Raw genomic sequence first — 20413 nt, forward strand, 5'->3', positions numbered from 1 at the left:
GCGCCTTGCCTGCTTCCCCGGGAGCTGCGGTGCCGAGGAGGAGCAAAGCCGAGCCTTTGCTGCCTTGTCACTACAGCTGGGCTTTGTTGTGAGCGTGAAATGTCCTCAGCTTGGTTTGTTCCGAATGGATAATTCTGCATTCTGCACGAGCTCCTGCCTTTTCAAGAGCTGGATGTAATCCTTCATTGATAATTAGATTTCAAAATAAACACGTGCCTGGGAATTCTTAACGGTAGGAGCATTTCTCTACCTGCTGTTTCCTTGTTCTCCCTTTCTGAGCAAGAAGTGTCTCCACTTAACGTGTCCCCTCTGCCAAGAGGGTCTCTCCTTGTGTCCCCTGGTTCTGGCTTCTTGGTGCAGCCTGGTGATTTTCCTGCTGCATCCAGTATACTCAAGGAACTCAATGTGCAAAATTAATTTCAGCATTAGTCAAAGCACATCTTTATGCAGCATGCTGGAATTAGTCATTCCATACTGCTAGGTGTAGTTTCTTCTGCTCTCTTGTGGAGGGCAGACCTGGCATTGACATATTTGTGTCTGGGATTTGCACCTCTGTGCTCCTTACTCTTGTTTAAGAGTTTAGCAAAGCATTTATTAGCTTATAAATGTTAGTAATTCCATCAATTTTGATAGAAGTGGCCAGTGTAAAAAACAACCAAGCCACTTTTTTTGACTCTTGATCACAGTTATTTGGCTTGACTTGTCATCTGAACCTGGTATCAGCCTCTGGAAGATGCAGGCAAATGTCAGAGGCACTAGGGTTGGATTTGATGATCTTATAGGTCTTTTCCAACCATAATGATGATCTTCTAGGTCTTTTCCAACCATAATCATTCCATACTAATAGGTGTAAATTTTTTCTGCTCTTTTGTGGAGGGCAGACCTGGCATTGACATATTTGTGTCTGGGATTTGCACCTCTGTGCTTCTTATTCTTGTTTAAAGTTTAGCAAAGAATTTATTAGCTTATAAGTGTTAGTGATTCCATCAACTTGGACAGAAGTGGCCAGTGTAAAAAACAACCAAGCCATTTTTTTTACTCTTTGATCACAGTTATTTGACTTGACTTGTCATCAGCCTCTGGAAGATGCAGGCAAATGTCAGAGGCACCTGTGGTTGAATTTGATGATCTTAGAGGTCTTTTCCAACCATAATCATTCCATACTAATGGGTGTAAATTTCTTCTGCTCTCTTGTGGAGGGCAGACCTGGCATTGACATGTTTGTGTCTGGATTTGCACCTCTGTGCTTCTTACTCTTGAGAGTTTAGCAAAGCATTTATTAGCTTATAAATGTTAGTAATTCCATCAATTTTGATAGAAGTGGCCAATGTAAAAAACAACCAAGCCATTTTTTTTTAGTATTGGATCACAATTATTTGGCTTGACTTGTCATCAGCCTCTGGAAGATGCAGGCAAATGTCAGAGGTACTATGGTTGGATTTGATGATCTTACAGGTTTTTTCCAGCCAAAATGATTCTGTGATTGTGGTCCTGCTTGATAACATGTCTATGAATGATCTGCCACTTGGAATTTAGTCTTCTGCTTTTTGAAGCTAAATGTTCACCTTCTGGTGGCTGAGGGAGGAGCCTCTGAGGACACAAAGGCCCATTCTCCTGGCTCTGGTTTGTTAACACCTCTCTAGTAATCCTGACTGGCAGCCCCCATCCAGTCACTGCACAGCCCATGACAGCTTTCCCTCCTTGCTGTCACTCTCAGTGCTCTGTGCTGCTTGTAGGGAGCAGGTTCCATTTACAGATGACATGATGACAATATTTATCTTCTGTTAAGCAGCAAAACAGCAATTTCCTAATTTTGACATGGGCCTGGATTTAAGTCGGGGGATGTTGTCAGTCGTGGTGTCCACACCAGCAACATTTCCTTTGATGTTTTACAAATCAGTGCTCACATAACTGATGTGAAAAGCTGTGATAGTATCTGATGCCCACACAAATTATTAGCTGTGCTTCCTGCTTTAAAGCAGTACTCCTGAAATGTCAAACCCTTTGCAGTGCATGTTTGCAAACTGAACTTTAAATGATCAGCTCAGCTCTCGCTCATTATAGATAATTGTGTGTTCTCTGTGTCTTAATGCTGAGCTGCCTCTGAAGAACTCCTCAGGCTTGATCTATGTCTGTTACCTTGCAACCATAAAGAATATGCTGCTGCTAGAAGCCTTTAATTGCTTTGAAAGGTAACATTTTGCTGGGACATCCAGATTGTGAATATAATGCATGAAATTTATCTCTGATGTGTTCATTTGCTTGATGGTTGTAAAGCCAGCGAGTCTCAGCATTTATTTTGGTGAGTTTTGAGTTTACAGTTGTTGCTTGCTGGATTTATTTTTGCAGAGCAGTCTGTCTTAATATTTTTTCTAACTTAGAGTAAAGATTAAAGCTATTTTGTTTTTTCAAAGAGTTTCTTGGTAGCAAAATCGGATTAATTTGTTTTTATTGTATTTAAAGCTTAATATAATATTCTCTCGCCTTTTCCAAGGCTTGCTTGAAATTCCTTGACTTCCCATTACTTAAAGGCATTGAACTTGGTGCATATCATGGATTAAATTTCTCTCTTTCAGATCTTTTTTTATATTGTATATTTAGCCCTGGCAAGAGCTACATACCACTTTAATAGTCTCTTCATTTGGGATCTCAATACCCTGGTCTAGGCAAAGTGTCTGCAGTTGTATTGAAATACTTTATTTTGCCTAAAATTATAAGAATTGAGGCCTGCACTGCAGAGATCTCCTTGCTTCAGCTTCCACAGGCACCTTCTCCTTACCTATTTATAGCTGCATCTGGATATGCTCCAATCTTATTACCAGCTTTGTTTTTCAGGGTGTCAAAACCTCTGATTCACCAATTCTGCCCTTTTGCTGCCTTTGCCTCATCTCTATTCAGCCTCTTTTCCTTAGGCTCTGCTCAGTTTCCACCCTTTCCACACCTCCTTGCTTACAGTGAAAGCTGAGTGTAGCATTTTTCCAAAAAGCAAATTAAAACTATTTTGGTAGATCGCTGTCAGAGAAAGTGTCAATGAGATTCAACCTAAAGTAGTAATTGCAGTGTTAAATAAAACTCTTTTCCTTTTGTGGAAAACCAATTTCTAGAAGCTTGTCAGGCTTATTAATTTATTTCACCTGTGTTTTCAGACAGTTATTTTGATTAACTTGAAAAAAAATCCAGTCTAAAGGACGAGAAAATTCTCAGTAAATGTTCCTGAATTTAATCCTTGCAGTTTGACTGTAGTGGACAGATTGCAATTTGTTCAAACTTTTCCATTTATTTTGAATGAACTCTGTTACACACATAGTTTTTATCTAGAAATATGTCTTTGTGTAAAGTGTGTGGGTGGTTCTAAATGAACAGCAGTGATTAACTGTGATCTCCAGGTCAGTTGAGCTTTTGTTATCCTGACAATATCTACATGGAAGGCTTATATTATAACATTTTTATTGCAGCTAAATTTATAATTGTTTTGTATCTATGTGTTTTCTTCATTACTTTTTCATAAGTCTGTTTTTTTTTATCCTGTGTAGGGTGACTTGGCAGCTGTGGAGGAGCTGCTGAAAAACGGGGCAGATCCCAATGTCAAAGATAATGCTGGCTGGACACCACTGGTGAGTGTTGAAGGCTTCTTTCTGTCATCTGTCTTCTAATCACATTTCACTTCATCCCTCCTTTCCTCTCTGATATTTTACTTCCCTCCACACACATTTAGGTGACAGAGAATTATGCAAAGTGAAGGAGTGATGATAAACAAGGTTAAAATAATTCATCAGCAGCCATGACCTGCCCAGGTGTCATTCTCCTTTGCTGGGGTGTAGGGCAGGCCACAAAATTGATCAGCTGGTGACTCTGCAAATGCAGACAATACAGCTGGGATAACTCAAAAATTACCAATTCAAAACAATGCTTGCATTTAATGGGTTCCTAATGTCCTCAGTGGTTTGGAAATACATCAAGTAGTGGCGTGAAAAAATTGCTCGATTGAATTACAGAAAATAAACAAAAGGTTCTTGTCAACCATGACTTCTTCCTCTCCTGCAGAATACTCCTGGTAGCCTGTAATCTGGAGGGGTTCATTCCCTGTGGTCTAACTCACACACAGTTGGCCTTTTTCAGTTCTTCTCGGGGCTTTCTGTCAGTGTTGGGCTGGCACAGACATATTTTATGAAAAATCTTTTTTGCTAAGATCTTTTCTCACAAGAAGCTGAGAGACCTCAGAAAGGAATTGTAACCAATGATTATCTGCTGCTGTGGAATGCAACAGGTGGATCTGGGATTGGTCTCATGTGGTTGTTTTTAATTAATGGCCAATCACAGTCAGCTGGCTCGGATTGTCTGGTCAGTCACAAGATTTTATTTCCCCTTCCCCCTCTTTCCTTCCCCCTCTTTCCTCCCTCCTCTTTTCTTTCTCCTCTATCCTCCTCTATCCTCTTCTTCTATTCTTTTAGTATAGTTTTAGTATATAATTTTCTTTTAATATAATATAAATCATAAAATAATAAATCAGCCTTCTGAAACATGAAGTCAAGATTCTCATCTCTTCCCTCATCCTGAGACCCCTGCAGACACCACCACATTCGGTGACCCTGAGTGAAGAGCATTCCCACATTGGGTTCCCAGGTAAATTCCTGTCAGGAATGTGACACAGCACTCTTGCATCATCTTCCCTGTCATCTGTGGAGTGCTGCCATGGCTTCTGGAGTGCCCCTGTGGGTTCTGCTTCACCTGAGTCCCTGTCACAATCAGTCCTTACGAACGGAGTTCGTGGATTTGATCTCGGGGTGCAAAAAAACCTGACAAGGCACAGGGGATTTTCTGTAATAATCAAAACAAATGCACCTTTATTGAGTGACCACAGCAAAATGCAATAGAAGGATTAAGGGAGAGAAAAAGATAAAGAGGGGGATATAGCTACCAAATGTAGAGACCAAGTTCTTTGGTCCAGTATAGTCAAGGAGATCTCAAAATCTAGCTAACTCAGAGGTTTTTATTATGATAACTCTATTTGGAAATTGTGAGGGGGGAGGGGATACAGATGCAATAAAGAATAGTTGTAACAGGTAGTCCATGCTCTCAGCAGTAAGCAGGAGCCATTGTCTTCTTGGGCCAGTGGTCACAGCTGCAGGCAAAGATCTAGGTTTTGTTAACTTGCCTCCCCACACACCTCCCCTGGGTTGGGGGTTTCAGTCCCAGTCCTTGGAAGGAGGAGAGGGGTCCTTTCACACAGGGGTTGGAGAAGCTTCTTGCATCTCATTGTGTCTGTCATGGTGGTGTAAAACAGGTGAGGGTCTTCTGTGGGAGACCACCTAAAATTCAGGAGAAGTCCAGCCAGGCCGAGAGGTAGCTCAGTGTGGCATACAGCAAACACACTTGTGAACAACAGCTTAGCACTGTGCTCAGGTCTCGAGCCCCGTGGCGTGTGTAACTTTCTCCCACAGAGAAGACAGGAGGGGGCTTCTCTTCGGTGGCCCTCAAATGAGGGAGAGTTGGGACAGGCTCTCACAGCGCCCCCGTGTGTTTCCCCCGCAGCACGAGGCGTGTAACCACGGGCACAGGGAGGTGGTGGAGCTGCTGCTGCGGCACCGGGCGCTGGTGAACACCACGGGCTACCAGAACGACTCTCCGCTGCACGACGCCGCCAGGAACGGCCACCTGGCCGTGGTGGAGCTGCTGCTGCTGCACGGCGCCTCCCGCCACGCCGTGTGAGTGCTGGCATTGCACCCAGGCTCTTCCTGCCTTGAGCCCCTGCTGCAGCACCCACAGGGGGTGTTAGAGAATGTGAAGCACTGCTGGTGATAAATGTGCTTTGTGGGTGTTCAGTGTGTGCTGTTAATGCTGTGCGTACCAGGTTGGTGTTGCCTTTCCTTTTGGCTTTGTCCTAAGCTTTTCTGAGGGTGCCTGAGTCATAGAGAGCTGGAGTACTGGAGAGGAAAGTAACAACATGTGCTCACCCTGATCTTACACTTTCCTGTTGGCATCTTGTTATAGCTGCTGTCAGCTCCAAGATGCTGAGCTAGATGAGTTTTGAACTGCTACAGCTGGTTTTTGTCTCTTACTGTTACTACACTACTTGCTAGCAGAAGGCATTTTGCTCCAGTCTCTTCTGTTTTCACAAATGACAGGCTGAGATTTGAGCATTTTCATTTTTGCCTTTCTGGATCAAAGCACTAATCCTTGATACACCTTTTAATTAAAAAAAAAAAAGCTAAGTAATATTTTCGCTTGACTCTTCTATACAGTGAAGTCTCCTGAAGATTTTGGCATTTGTGTAGTGGAGGTGGTAAAGAATGTTCAGTGTATGAATAACCCCTGTAAGCATTCCAGGCACTTACATAATTTTAGGGGTTGTATTGTTGTTGTGCCAGGGCCTGTGTGTATAAATTTGAGTCCAGTGCAAATTGTCAATAGGTGTGTGTGTATAGAAACACAACAGGATGAAGTTTCTGTGGCAGCCATATGAAGAAGTATAAACAAGTTCAGCTTAATCACTTCAGCTTTCAACATTCACACTTTTGAAGCTCAGAGAATTAAGGTGCTTTGTGGGAAAGCATAGGGTTTTCATAAAGTCCTAAACTTGAATATATTAAAGTTTAAAAAACAACAAGACAAAGCCAAAACAAAGCAACAGGACTTTTGACTCAAGACTTGAGCATGAAAAAGTAAGACAAGGATCAGTTGTTCATCTTCACTTTGTTCTTGAGCAGCAAGGACTGGTGCACCTGGGAAAGCTGACAGCTTCAGAGATTTTCAAGCCCCTTGAATACGAGGAGCTGGTTGTGTCACACTTGGCACATGTGTGTCTGGTGTTTGAGAGTGCAGCCAACAGCTTTGCTGTGAGGTTGTGGCAGGGTTTCAGCTCTGCTGGCTTTGCTCAGCCCAGGCTCCAAGTGCCAGCCATGGACTCTGCAGGGCTCCTGTTAGCTCTGCTGCATGTGCTCCCACAAACAGAGGTCAAGCTGAACCTCTTTCAGCTCATTATATGTGAGCAAACATGACTCTGTTGAAACAGAAGCTTTTAAATCAGGGAAGGGGAGATTTATGTAAACCTTAAGCCCTGCTTTAACTTTACACTGAATGTAGATAATGTTCAGTTAAAATCTCTGAGAACAAATGTAGCTGCCATTAATCTTTGTGTGATTTTTCTGGGTGCTGTGGCACAAACTCAGTCCTGTCCATCCTTCCTGGAATAACTGAGCCTTCCAGATCCTCTGTAGGCTCTCTGGCTGAAATGCCACTGTGTGTGTTGCATGGAGAGGGGTTGGGGTTTCCCCTCCCATATTTTTTACACACAGTGTTAGAGCCACAGAGAAACAGATGTACAAACCAAGTGTTGAGGCGTGCTCTGCTGGCCCCTTCCAAATGCTTTCAAAAAACAGCAGAAACAAGAGCAGTGTGTCTGAGATTCCTGGGAATGCCTCGTGCCTCCCTTCCCTCCTGTGCCCCAGTGGCTTCCAGCAGTGAATGGTGCTGTGATCTTCCCCTGGATCATGACTTTGCAAATCTCACAGGATATTTTTGCAGCCTCTGCCAGTTGTAGTCCTAATGAGGCAGTGGTTGGATTTGGCTAGGTAAGGGGTTTGAACATTCTTGTATCTAGAAGGTTTAGTTAATTCTTTTTTCCTAGTGAATGCAGGTGTCCTTATAATGGAGTCACATCTGACAAGAAGCTTGTTTTTCTTCAGTGACTTTTTTCCTAGATCTCTGAAACCAGCTGGCCACAGTTCTGAAGACAGGAGATGAGAAGAGGCTGATCACTTCAAATGGTGCAATTACGGTTTATTTCATTATGGCTAGTTATAATTGGTCTCTTTGTACTTAATGCTCACCTTCACATTATTTTAGGTTCTTTACAGTAGAATTGAAGCAGTGATGAATAGAGTTTGCATCTCCAAGGTGTATTTTCTTGAGGAGTGCCTTAACTTTAGAGGTGTGCAGTGTGTGAGCTATACACCAAACCAATTTTGTCAAATGGATAAATTGGTCTAATTTTAGTTCACTTTTTTTTTCTCTTTGGTGTATAAAACCCTTTCTAGTCCTTTTATAGGCTCTCCAGACTCACAATGAATTAACTTTCAGCCAAGGAGAGGTCTCTCCTTAATGTGGTGGGATAAAGTGATTCTTCTTTATCTCACAGGAGCGGGCAGGAAAGTTTGATTAGTTCACTGTGGTTACTTAAGTGTTTTACTTTAGCTAAACTAAGTAAAATGTGAACATGACAAATGCATTCAAATGTTACTTGGGACACCATGAAATATATAGCATGAAACCTCCCAGGAGTGACTGATGTCTTGCTGCTGTCTTAACAGTAGAATTAACTCAGTTTGGTGTCTTAATGTCCCTTGTGTGTTGAAGAGTTAATCTACTGGAACAAAAACAGAGCTTGCATCCAACAGCCTGCTTAGAGCAGTAGTTTGGAAATTTAGCATGATGCTCAGTTGTGCCAGGTGAAATTGATTTTAAAGGTGTGCAAGAATGACTGACAGCAGCTCCAAAGGCAGGTAAGACACACTGGTCTGTGGAGGGATGTAGGATTTATCTGGGAAACCTCAGTGGGTGAGGTACAGCCCTATCCAGAGAGCTGAGGCTTTGCCATTTCAGATTTGGATGTCAGATATTCATAAACCCATCCAGTGGGCACATTCCAAGGGCCTTTCAGGCTGTGTTTTTCTCCTTTCATGTTAACTTGTAGTGCATTAAGAAATAGCTCTATATAACAGGAAGCAGCCACATATCTTTTGGACCAAGTGAGAACAGATGAGGGCTTAAATTAATCCTGAGATTTCTTATTCCTTGGCAAAATTTCTTTTTTGAAATCAATGAAATTTAATAGTCATGGCACTTCAGTTGTCCACAACTTCATTGAAGTTTTCACTGTCTGGGAGAGACACAAACTACAAATGAAAAATATTATATGGACCAGTGGACCTATTAATTGTCCTACTGGTCCTGTTAATTTTTTTACGTTAATCTCCTACACATAACTAATTTTTATTTTTATGGCTTTTTTCAACATGCTTGAATTCTTCTTTCTTTGCTTCACAGCAAGCCAAGTGATTTGAAAAATTAGATCTGTGCATTTGCAATTTCACAGTACTTCCTAAATGCTTTCACTCAAATGGGCTGTCTTTCCAGTTCTTCATGCACACTAAGTTTAGCATTAGCAGAAGCTGTCAACTTGCTCTGGTTTTTAGGTGTAGTGGTTGTGAGTGTGACTCTGAACAAACCTGTGGGAATGCTAAGGTGAAGACCGTGGTCCTCAATTATGAATGGCACAGGGACAAAAATGATTATAACCTGCAGTCATTCCAGGAGGCATTAGACCCATGGCACTGATACCATTTTGTCTCCTTATTCTGAGTCAGGATAGTGCAGGTCTTTGCTGCCCAAGTGCAAGACAGTGTGCTGAGCTTCCTGCTGACAGTAGGTTAATTAAATTCCTGGCTCTGTTTGGATATCTCAGATGGTCTTTCTGGCTACACAGATGAGGTTTTCTTCCCTCTGTCAGGGTCAGGAAAGGTTTCTGTTTACCACATTTTCAAAATCCAGGTGCTGCCTGGAGAGCCCTGAGCCAGTCAGATTTCCATGTGGGAGCTGGTGTGTAGTGCACTGAGACCTGGCTGCAGGATTTCTATTCACTGCTGAACTCTTCTGTAGGGCTGGGACAAAACTTGGTTTGTGGAGCAGCTTAAAAGCCCTGATTAGAAAGAATTACAAAGTATTATGTCATTTCATGGAAAGTCATACTCAGATTTGGTTGAGTTGCTCCTCCCTGGGCTGCTCTTTGTTTTCAGCACAGCCATCCTGCTGTGGGATTGGATTTGTTCCAGCTGTAGAAGCCCCCTACTGATTATTAGTACCTTGATGACTGGCTAACAGGAGGCTGCTTGCACCCAAATGTACACTTGACTCTGGAATGCTTAAAAAAAAACTTCCAGAAAGGCCACTTGCCTTCTGGTAGAAAGAGGGATGCCTTGGGGACCTTGTATTCCAGCTTGGACACCTCAGTAATTTCTCTCCAGCAGAAACAATTGTGTCTTCCTGCTGAGCGTGGAACTCATCATGTGCACTGGAGCCATTCCCAACAACCCCAGATTTGTAGGAGGAGCACACAGAGTTATTGGTATTTCTGAAAACACTGTTTGTGTGTTAGGGTGGATGTAATGTGCATGTCTAATTTGGTTTTGAATATTGGGTAGCAATTCATCTTAGAACAAGGTGGATGATTTCCCTTGTTCAGATGGGTTGGATCAAGATGGATGTGAGCACCATTTCCCTAAAGCTTCTGCTCCCCATTCCCCTGCCTTACTAAAAAAGTACAAATGTAGTTTTCTTCCTTTCTCTTTGAAAAGTAATTTACAACACTATCCTACTTGAAAATCTGTTGTTAGGATGTGTTCCTTGTATTGCTTTTGATTATGTAAACCCTCTTTTCTCCTGTTTCAGCTACACTTTCACACTCTCTTTAAGCTCAACAATCTGTTTAGTTGCAAATATTCTAAACTCTTAAACCATTTCTTGTGCTGGTGTTCCTTTTTCAGACCTCAGCTCTAAAACTTGTCACAATTTAACTATGCCACCTTAACATGCAGTAAATAACCCTTCATTCTTCAATGCTGAATAATGATGGGACAGCATGTCACAACACTCTAGTGTAAGAAGCAACTAAAACAAGCATAAAACTTTAGCAGAAAATTGTAAGTGAATACAGAAGGAGGAGCTGGAGCTTGTGTTTGTATAGTTCAATTGGCAAAAAATGTTCTATATTTAACTGGGGTGGTGTATGTCTTTTTAATGGTAAACATTGATGAGGGTTTTCTTTCTAGAGTAAACATTGATGAGGTTTTTCTTTCTATGGTAAGCATTTATGAGTTTTTTCCAACAGTCAAGAGCCTTACTGTGCTTTTGGAGGGAAAAGCACTCCCAAATCTGTGCTACTGACATGCAGGGATTCCTCCCTCTGCTTAGCTCACAGTGGAAGGTCAGCCAGCTAGTCTAAAGGTGATTTGGGGGGTGTTTGATGATATTTATATGCATTTCTCCCCCTCCCTGGATGCATTGTTCAAAGGAGCTTTATCTTGCAGCAGTTTGAGTTGAATATTGGCCTTATTTAAGGAAAGGGCAAGAGCTACCCTGATGATGCATGACAAAGCAGGAACAGCATGACAATATTTAATGGGCTGCAACTCCCAGGCCTGGGCAGAGATTTAACCAATTATCTTTCAGTCTGCACAGTTTCTATTATGCCTGCACTGTGCTCATTAGTAGCACAGAAGAGCTTGGGGTTGGTAATAGTGTAAAACACCATCCTGGGCTCTTCTGGGGGGGATTTTTGTGGATTGTTGTTTTCCCCAGGGGCTGTGTTAGTGAGCAGGGCTACAGAAGGGTGCTGAGATCAGACTTATCTTTCAGCTCAGCACTGGCCAAAGCCTCCTAGTTAAGTCAGAGTGGAGACTTAATAATTTGAGCTGCTCTTTGGGCTGGATTGGGTTATGGCCTTCCGTGGAATTCCCTGTAAAGCTTCCTGGATTCCTGCTGCACAGAAATGTGGGGCCAAGAGAGAGCTCTTCAAAGCTGCAGTGGTCCTGTGACCTCTCTGAATGTTTCATTGTTTGATGACTAAGCTTGCCAGGTTTCAGACACTGAGTCAGGGCTTTGTTCTCATGACAAGCTTCCCCTCCATAATGAGCTCTCATTGTGCCTTTGGAGAGCCAGAGCTGTGTGAGGTGGGCAGCAGAGGATCAGCTGCAGCAGCCATGATTCTCACAAAGGGCAAAGCAGGCAGAATATTTCCCCAGAGTGCTGGCAGAGGCTCCTGTTTGCTAGTGGCAGTGATACCTGTTCTGCAATTTCAGGCTTTCCTCCCCTCACTGCTGTCCTGCAGCAGCAAAGTTGTGTGGAGAAGAAATTGAAGCCATGGCTGAGTTTGATGTGTTTATAGCAATCACCTCTGTCTGAGGAGTGCTAAAAGAGGAAATCAGTCTGGAAGCACAGCTAATAACTATGAGGTGCCACCTGCAATCAATAGCTTTGAACAAAATTGGCAAACCAACTAAAATCTGACTGAATTGGCTCTGATGTGTTCTGTGGAACAGTACACTGAGGGAAAATGAGATGCACACTCAGAGCTGGAAGTGCAGGGGAGCTGTGGTTCCCAAGTAGGAAGCAGATAGCTTTTCCCGTAAAAGCACTACCACATCAAGCTCCCGTGTTTAATACGCTATGGAGAGTCTTCTGACATGTCTTTTATGGCAAATGGATAAGCCAAAAATACATTTCTTGGTTCTATGACTGCAATGAAAGATTAAAGCTGAAATTTCTGGGTCTTGCAAATGATATCAAAGTGCATCTTGAGACAGTTTAACAGGGGCTGTGGTTTATTTAACTGAACATTCTGCTCTGAGCATCCCTTACTCCTCAGCCGAATGCAACAGCTTGTAATTCAGTATCCATCTGTCTTGGATGCAATTCTTACTTGAAGCTTTGTGCTTTTAGCTGAAATTACATATTAATAAGAAAGTGGGAGGGAAAGCTACCCAGCTAATATGCCTGGTTAGTTAAGAATCAAGTCACATTTTATTTACTTAAACCCATCTGTGCTTGTTTTGCCAGTAATATATTTGGTCTGCGGCCTGTGGACTACGCAGAAAGCAAAAAGATGAAATCTCTGCTCATGTTACCAGTGGAGAATGAATCACTTTCACTCACCCAGCCCTCTGAGGTAAATGTCTGTGTAGGTTTGTTTTTGTGTTTTGCTTTTTAACAGAACAACAAGCTGTGAGTTCTTCCTTTAAATATTGAAGGCTCGGATGTGAGTACAGTACATCACCTCCTTTACAGGGAGGTTTAAAATAGGCTGGGAGCTGTCTTGGACAGTGTTTCTAGTATGTGTGGGGAACACTGACAAGCTATGAAGTTCTGTGTTACAGCTTTATGTGGGAAGACAAAAGATGTTTCTTGTCATGTGGTTTTATTACAGGAGAACGAGCCTGTGTTATTCCTCAAGTATCAGTGCTTGAACTTTGCTGTTGATGTTGTTTTTCTGCATATCTAAATTGGTTCTGCTTTCCAAACTGTCTGCAAACAGCAGCAGCCTTTGTTCCAGGTGCTTTTTGTGTGCCTTTAAAAGGCTGTTCCACTGTCATCCTTTGTCCAGCAATGGAAATATCAGCTCAGCACTAGAAAATAGCTTTTGGGAGATTGTGCTGGGGTTTTTGTTTTTCTCCTCCTTTGGACAAAGACTTCCCAGGACTTGTAACAAGAATCAGGTGTTCAGACCTAACAAATGGCTGCATTATGAAATGCTTTGTGCTTCCCAGTGGAGGAGGATTAAGCTGACCTGGCTGATAGAAGCAGCCCATGTCTACTCCAGCCCAAACAGCCTGCAAAGATCCCTCCTCATTGAGGTCACAAAGTACCCAGTGGCCTTAAGTAAACTGTTGCTGCTAAACCAGGACTGATGTGGCTGTTCCTTCCACCTGCAGCAGATGTAAGATGTAGCTCTTCTGTGCCAAATTAACCATTTTGGTATTTGCATTTGCTTTGGGGTGAGTGTGTGCTCACATGGATGACTTGTTCCAGAGCCTGAGGCTGTGGGGTAACTGGATCTCAAAGGTCTGTCTGTGCCATGGAATCTGGAGTGTTTAGGAAAATCCAGGAGCTGCAGTATCCTAAAGCTTCTCTTACTGTACATTAATACTACCCACATCTAAAATCCCACTTCAGCATTGGTTGTTTACAGGGTAAAGTATTAGGGACTTCTACTAAAAGGAAGTGCAGATATTAATGATATATGTTACTCAATAATATGGTAATACTTTGCTAAAAGTAGGAGGTTTTACTACTTAATTGGGATTTTTATTCTCTTTAAACACTGCAGTCTGCCAGGCTGTTTACACAGTGTTCAGCCAGCTCTGTTTGTGCCCCCCAGTGTCTTTGAAAAGCACCAGAGAGGGCAAGGGAGGAAAAACTGATCCATGGTTTGGTACCTTGCATAAGCTTAATGAAGTATCTCTAATGTGGAGCTGATTTGTTACATGGACATTTATTCATGGGCCCTGTCCACTAAGCTTGCCATGAATTGTTTCAAAATGCTTACTCTTGAAAAAGAAAGCTGCCCAGTAAGTAAGTTGCTTTCTTTATGTTCCCAAATATTGAGCTGATTGCAGAATTTTGTGTTCATGCAGGTGCTGAGCTCCAGCCAGCCAAGAAATGGACCCCTTGGTATACTGGGGAGCAATCTTAGTGTAGAGCAGCAGAAATTGCTGAACAAATTAGCAGCAGTCCTGAAGGCCCAGAGGTGCACTGAATTTAACAGCAGAGGTAAGGAGTCTTGTTGAAATGTCTCTGTTCAAATACAAGTAACTGCAGTCCTGCACTTCATGGTTTAAGGCACTACCTGCAAGAGGCTTTTTATCACTGCTGGGAAGGGCACTTTCTGAAACCCCTGAGCTGTAGCTGCACTGGACTGATGGTGTGTTTTGCATGTAAACACATAATAAAGCTTGTGTGGCTATCAAGGCAGCAGGTTTCAGGGGGAGCCACAGTTTGGCAGTTTATTGTCTGTTATTTAAAATCCCAGAGTCTCCTCAGAGGCCTCTTCTCTTTACACCCCTTTTACCAACTTTAAGGTGTCTGCTTGTGAGACATCCTGTAAAGTTTTTACTCTCCAGAAGTGAGCCTTGGGGAGAAGTGAGCCTTGAGAGAAGGGCACGGCATTGACTGAAAGTTTACATATCTTCTCGCATGCTGCCTTCCTTCAGATTTTGTTCTTCATAAAGATTGGTGAACCCAAATTATGGCGTTTGGTGGAGTTCTTTTCCCCTCATTGAGGACAGGAATATTATCTTTAATCCCTCCTGTCAGTTTTTCTTTGGAGTGCTTGTGAACAAAATTCTAAGGTAGTTTCCCCCTGCCATCTTTCACTTCTGGATTACTATTCCAGAATGTTGAGTGGAGTTCTGTTAGCTTTGTATTAAAGCAGTGAGATCCCTCAGTAAGATTCCTGTCAGAGTTAAATATAACTCTAAAAGGATTGAAAAAAAAATGCTGTCCTATAAACTGGAGCCTCATCTGAAGATTCAAGTGTTAGTGTAGAACTATAAAACTATGAGTTCCCTTTTTCACAGCAAGTGTATGTTGAAGCCCACAAAATCTCTAATAGCTCTCCTACTAACTCAGATCATAGTCTCAAAAATCATCTCCTTGTGCTGGAAAGAGTACTGATAAATTATTATAGTCTGCTTATTCTTTAAATAATGATTGATTGCTTTTCAGCCAGGCATGGTTCTGATTTTTCTGTGCTTTTAGTTTTACTGATGTAATCTCTCTCCTAGTAACTCATCTTGTTATCCCTGATGTTCCAATGCCAACCACTGTCAAGTGCATGATGGCTGTTCTGAGTGGATGTTGGGTCCTCAAGTTTGAATGTGAGTATTAAATATGTGGCATTCCTTGGGGTTTTTAAGGAGAAATTGTAGATGGAACTCCAAAGAAACTTTTATTTTTCAACAACTGCCCTAATATCAGTGCTGTCTTGACACAAAGTGCAAGGCATTGTTTTAATTCTCAGGAATGACTAGAAATTTACTTGAATATATTTGATTAAATGTAATTACTACTTCCTTGGTAAGAGTGCATTTCATCATTAGGTGTGTTGAAGAGATCATAGCCTAAGTATCAGTGGGGAGTGAATTTTTTCATTGCCACATTAAGACTGATTTGGAACATTATGCAAGACACCCTGGGAGAGAAGGAAGGGTTTTATTGAATTCCAGGATTTGTTATGAGCAGTTTGCATGGAAATTGAGAGGAGACTTTGGCTTGCTTGGGATATGTGCTCAAGGCCTGTGGGAAGTGAGCTTCTGTTCACATACAAGCTCAGATCTGTTGGAGGTTGGAACTTCCATCCCAAGTTAGCATGCAAGTCATGTTTCATGCAGTCTGTGATTTGTGTTTGTACAGTGCATGCTTTTTATACAGCTGTTCTGTGGACTTAAACCCTAAATTTTGAGTTTATTTATTTATTCTGATGTATTTCTTAATATCTGCTTTCACAGTAGTTGCAAAACCCATCTTCTTCCCCTTGACCTTTATGGCTAAGTCCCTTTAGCTAATAAGTACACTACAAATGAGTTAATTGGCCATGGAAAACTTAGACAGATTTCATTCCAGTTTTCTACTGTGTGACTAAATATCAGAACATAAGGATTCTGTAATGGCCTGGACACTAATGTTTATGAAAACACCGTGCAATGCCTCAGAAGCTGCAAACTAAAGCACAGCATCAGGTTGGACACTGGACTCAGGGTGTTCATTTGGCTTCCAGAGAGTTTGTTCCATGCTTTTTTTCCCAAGACTGAAAACCCTGTTTCTGTGGTGAATTCTTTGACAGGTCCTTGCCTTCACTCAGCCCAGAAAGTTTGCATACATTCTATCCTATGTGCTTCCTTTATTTCATTTCACTTCATCTTCCTGCTACTCAGATGCTTGGAAAACTTCTGAATGGTAGGGAGATTTCATTAGTGAGACCTGAATTTAAATCTTCATGAAGAACTTTCATATTTAGAGGCAACTGGAAAAGAAAAAAAAATATTATATAGTCCAGGGGTTGTTCAGGGAGTATTTTTGTGGGTTTTTTTCACAGTTGAGTTTTATTTTATGTTGTTGGTACTGATTAATACAATCCTGGCTGCTAATGCTCCCAGCTTAGTAAGCAACATACTACTTAAAAGCAAGTGATTCTCCTCCCTAGTGGGAAATGTTAGCAATAACTCATGGGGTCTGATGCAGCTAAGTGCCTATAATTAACAGCACCACTCCATCTGTTCCCACCAGTCTGTTATCAGTCTTCTTCAGAGTCATTACAAGTTAAAGATTGTTATAACAAATAATGGGACTCCTGCTGATGGAACATTTGTCTAGGAAAAAGAGGTCCTTGCTTTTCCTTTCCATTTTCCATTTATCGTGGCTTTTTGACTTCTATTTGGATAAGTTTCCTTAAATGTGATGCAAATAAACTTCCAAAAGTATGTGCATTTCCTGGTTATATAATAAATATAAGTTGTTTATGGTTCACTGTTCTAAGCTGTTCACTTAAAGTGAATTCATGTTGAAAAAATTCACTAAAATATTTGAAAAAACAAAGCTCAGTGAGGCACTTAATGAAATGCTGACTATGCATAAGGGAGTGCTTGAATTTTTTTTTACTACCAGGTAAGCTGCATTTGACTGCTACCCCTAAAATTATATTTATAGCTTCCACATTATACCTCTTCTTAAAAAACATCAGAAGCTTGCAAAACAGTATTTTATTTGAGAGTTTCTTTATGTTAACTCTTGTGTTACAGCAGTAACATAAAAAGCAGTTTCCTTCTCTTGGTGATTCTGTGATACTCCTGTTTCCATGTGTCCATGCTCACAGATCCAGCATCCATTCACATTGGTAGAGAGGTAATGTGGAATGTTCCAGCAGGGTTTGAGCTGTTGGAGAGCCAAGATTTAAGTATGTATCCCCAGTTTTTGTCTTCAGGGGGGAGATTAAAATGAAAGGATGTCACCACTGAGCAATATTAGATCTTCACTGCAGAACAATTTGATGTTACCACTTGCTTTGCCACCTTTTCTGTACACAGCACACTGTCAGCAGTGCATCCGCTTGCAAGGCAGCACAGAATTGAATTGAGGCAGTGTGGCCACAGTGCTCCTTGCCCTTGGCCATATCTTTCACTGGTTTCATTATTTTATGGCCTTTATTATTTCAGGGATGGTAATAGGGCACGAAGTGGCCAGTCATTATCCTTCGGCAAGTGGGCTGAGACAAAGATTCAAGCAGCACTGTATTTCCTCTAAGCTTTATGTGCAGCATAGAACAGTGTAATTAAAACCAGCAGAAGTCTTTAATAGCTTTTCAGCTTGTTTTTTTTTTCTTTAAGTTATTGTCATCTGTTAAAGCAGGGAATGAAAAATTATCTCAGTAATGATATGCATTGAAACAAGCTTGTGTCAGTCCTGGCAGAGAAGTGTCTGGCAGAATTCTAAGCATCTGATTGCTCATTCCTTCCCCTGCTCTGCTTACCTGAAAGCAGCAGCAGTGATTTAGTTCTGATCATTATAAGGAGGCAGAAAAAACTGCTTTTCCTGTAAGGACTCACAACAACAGGGAGTTGACTGGAAGAGCTGGGGGACTGCATGACTGACATTTCAAGGTGAAAACATCTTTCTGAATATTCTATGCCCATCCTTGTTTAGGCTGTTAGAGCAGAGGAGTGCAAAGCTGCTTGAGCTGACTGCTCCTCAGGCTGGACATCTTTTAGGTGACTGGCTGATTCTCAGCAAAGCCCTCCCTCCTTGAAACACCCAAAACTTTTGATCACTGGAGCTTCATGCTCTTTCTGTACTTGGAAACTTCCTTCAGCAGCCTCCTACAAAAGGACTCTTAGCCCTGAGAGGCTTTAGAACACTCCCAAGTGCAGGTTCTGCTTGTATGCGGTGTGCAGCTGAGGGCAGTGCTTCAAACCAGCAGGGACTGAACTTCTGCACTCCCTCAGTGCCTGCACCTGCTGGGAAGGAACTCACAGCTTTACACAGTGAAGCTGCTGGGGTTTGCAGAGGAGAAAATGGAAGTGAGAATATCTTCAGTGTGGTGTCTGCAGAGATTGGAGGTGGATTGGTCTGAAATAAGGTCTAGAAGAAAAGGAAACCTTGGTGTTTCCAAAGCTCCCTCTTTTGTGTGCCACCCAGATACTCAGTTTTCCATATTTGTGGAGTCCTTTGTTTTAGCTGGCTTCTGGTTTGAAGAAAACAAGGCATCAAGGAAGATGATAGGAAATACAACCTCACTCATTAAAAAGCCTGTGATGGAATCCAGAGGATGAACACTCCTGGGGGAATTTAAATTTAACCTGACCTTAGGAAGGGCTACCTCCAGTCACTTTGATCACTAGAAATCAGCTGTAGCCAGCAATGTTTCTTTCCAAAGAAAGTGGAACTCCTGGGGCTCCAAGTGAAGGAATAATTTTAAAATCACATGCTCCCAGCTGCTGGGAATGTTTCAGGACTTCTAAGCACCTGTTCCACGCTGTTGAATAAATACCACCTGGATTCACTTGCAAGCTACCATTCTTAAAGCAGATGCACTTCAGTCTCTGCAGATCTTGTGTCATTTGCATGTGATGAGCAAACAGACTGCTCTTGGTTCACCAGTGAGATCTCTACCTCACTCCATGGAAATCTGTGTGTCTGAAGTCAGTTTATGAGCATATAAGAGGCAGTGTGAAAATTCTTTGCTGTAGCAGAGGCCAGTAATGGCTGTTTATGAAAACAAATTGAAGGCAGCCATGCCAGATTCCCCTAAAGCTTTCTCTCAATCCAGATTTCTAGGTAAAAAAATCCCACCAGGCTTTACTCAATCTGCATGTAAGTTGTAAAACCTATTGCAGTCTGAGCTAAGGAAGTATCAGGTGCACTCTCTACTAGATCTTGGATGTGTAGTATTTCATCTTCTTTGTTGCTATCATGTATTCCTAAATTACTTTTAGCCATTCTAAGAGATTTTTGGGACTAACCCCTGCTCTTTGCCTTATTAATGCAAATCCAACACAACTCCACTAAGGCTAATTGAGTTACTGAGAGATACCCTTGGGTATCTGTGGGTGATTACAACTTGTTCTGGGCAACCAGGTTTTTTTTTGTATTTCATTCTCATCAAATTGTTTTTGCTGATGCAGTTAGTTTCATTACAAACCAATAAGACTTACATGAATAAGGATTAGAGGGCTCTGATGTTAAATTTTGCAAATAATGAGTTCTTTTATTTCCAGTGCTAGCAGCTGCACTTGTATCAAAGGTCAATTAGAGTGGGCAACCTGTTAGCCTCCTTAGACCTCAAAGGTGAGAAGGCAGGGGCAGCTGCTCAGTGAGGTAATCAGGATCAGTGCAGGTAGTGATGCTTTACTGATCTTGTTAGTCAGGGGAGAAAATGAGCAGTGCTCTGTGTGCCAAATGTGGATGCATTAAGCTAAAACTTCTTCCTGCCATGTTTTCTAGGGACTTCAGTGCAGGCTTGGGTTGTGCTAAAATTTTGTAGAAATTGCCTTGTTTATACCTAAAACTTGCAGGTGTGAAACCAACTCTTTAGGAGGCTCTGGAGCTTGTGATGCTCTGTATTTCCAGGGCAGAACTCTGCAGGATCCCTGTGCTCATGGGATCTGGCCCCACAGTGGTGTTGTGTCAGGCCAGCTTTATCCAGCAGGGCTTGCACACTGCAGGGCAGCTCTGCTCTGCTCCATGGGCATTAAAATCCCACTTGCACTCACACAAGTCTTGTCCTTCATGGGTGATTGATGCAGCTACTGAGGTTAAACTAAAGGGCCATTAACACCTAGCTGTAATCATCACCCTCTTCTCTCCAAGA

At 42.0% G+C, this 20413-nt stretch overlaps 1 protein-coding gene across 1 annotated transcript in view; it reads left to right on the plus strand.

The window, feature by feature from the left end:
* The window catches only part of BARD1 (BRCA1 associated RING domain 1), a 42250-nt gene that overhangs the window by 16656 nt on the left and 5181 nt on the right, over positions 1-20413 (plus strand). The window contains exons 5-9 of the mRNA XM_054278292.1: positions 3534-3614; positions 5533-5705; positions 12613-12721; positions 14187-14322; positions 15336-15428. Of these exons, the coding sequence (XP_054134267.1) occupies positions 3534-3614; positions 5533-5705; positions 12613-12721; positions 14187-14322; positions 15336-15428 (592 nt within the window). The remainder of the gene's footprint in view (positions 1-3533; positions 3615-5532; positions 5706-12612; positions 12722-14186; positions 14323-15335; positions 15429-20413) is intronic.

This window comes from Melozone crissalis, unplaced genomic scaffold (genome assembly GCF_028551555.1).
Source record: "Melozone crissalis strain CALT ecotype California unplaced genomic scaffold, PUWL_Pcris_2 ptg000023l_1, whole genome shotgun sequence".
Lineage (NCBI taxonomy): Eukaryota > Metazoa > Chordata > Aves > Passeriformes > Passerellidae > Melozone > Melozone crissalis.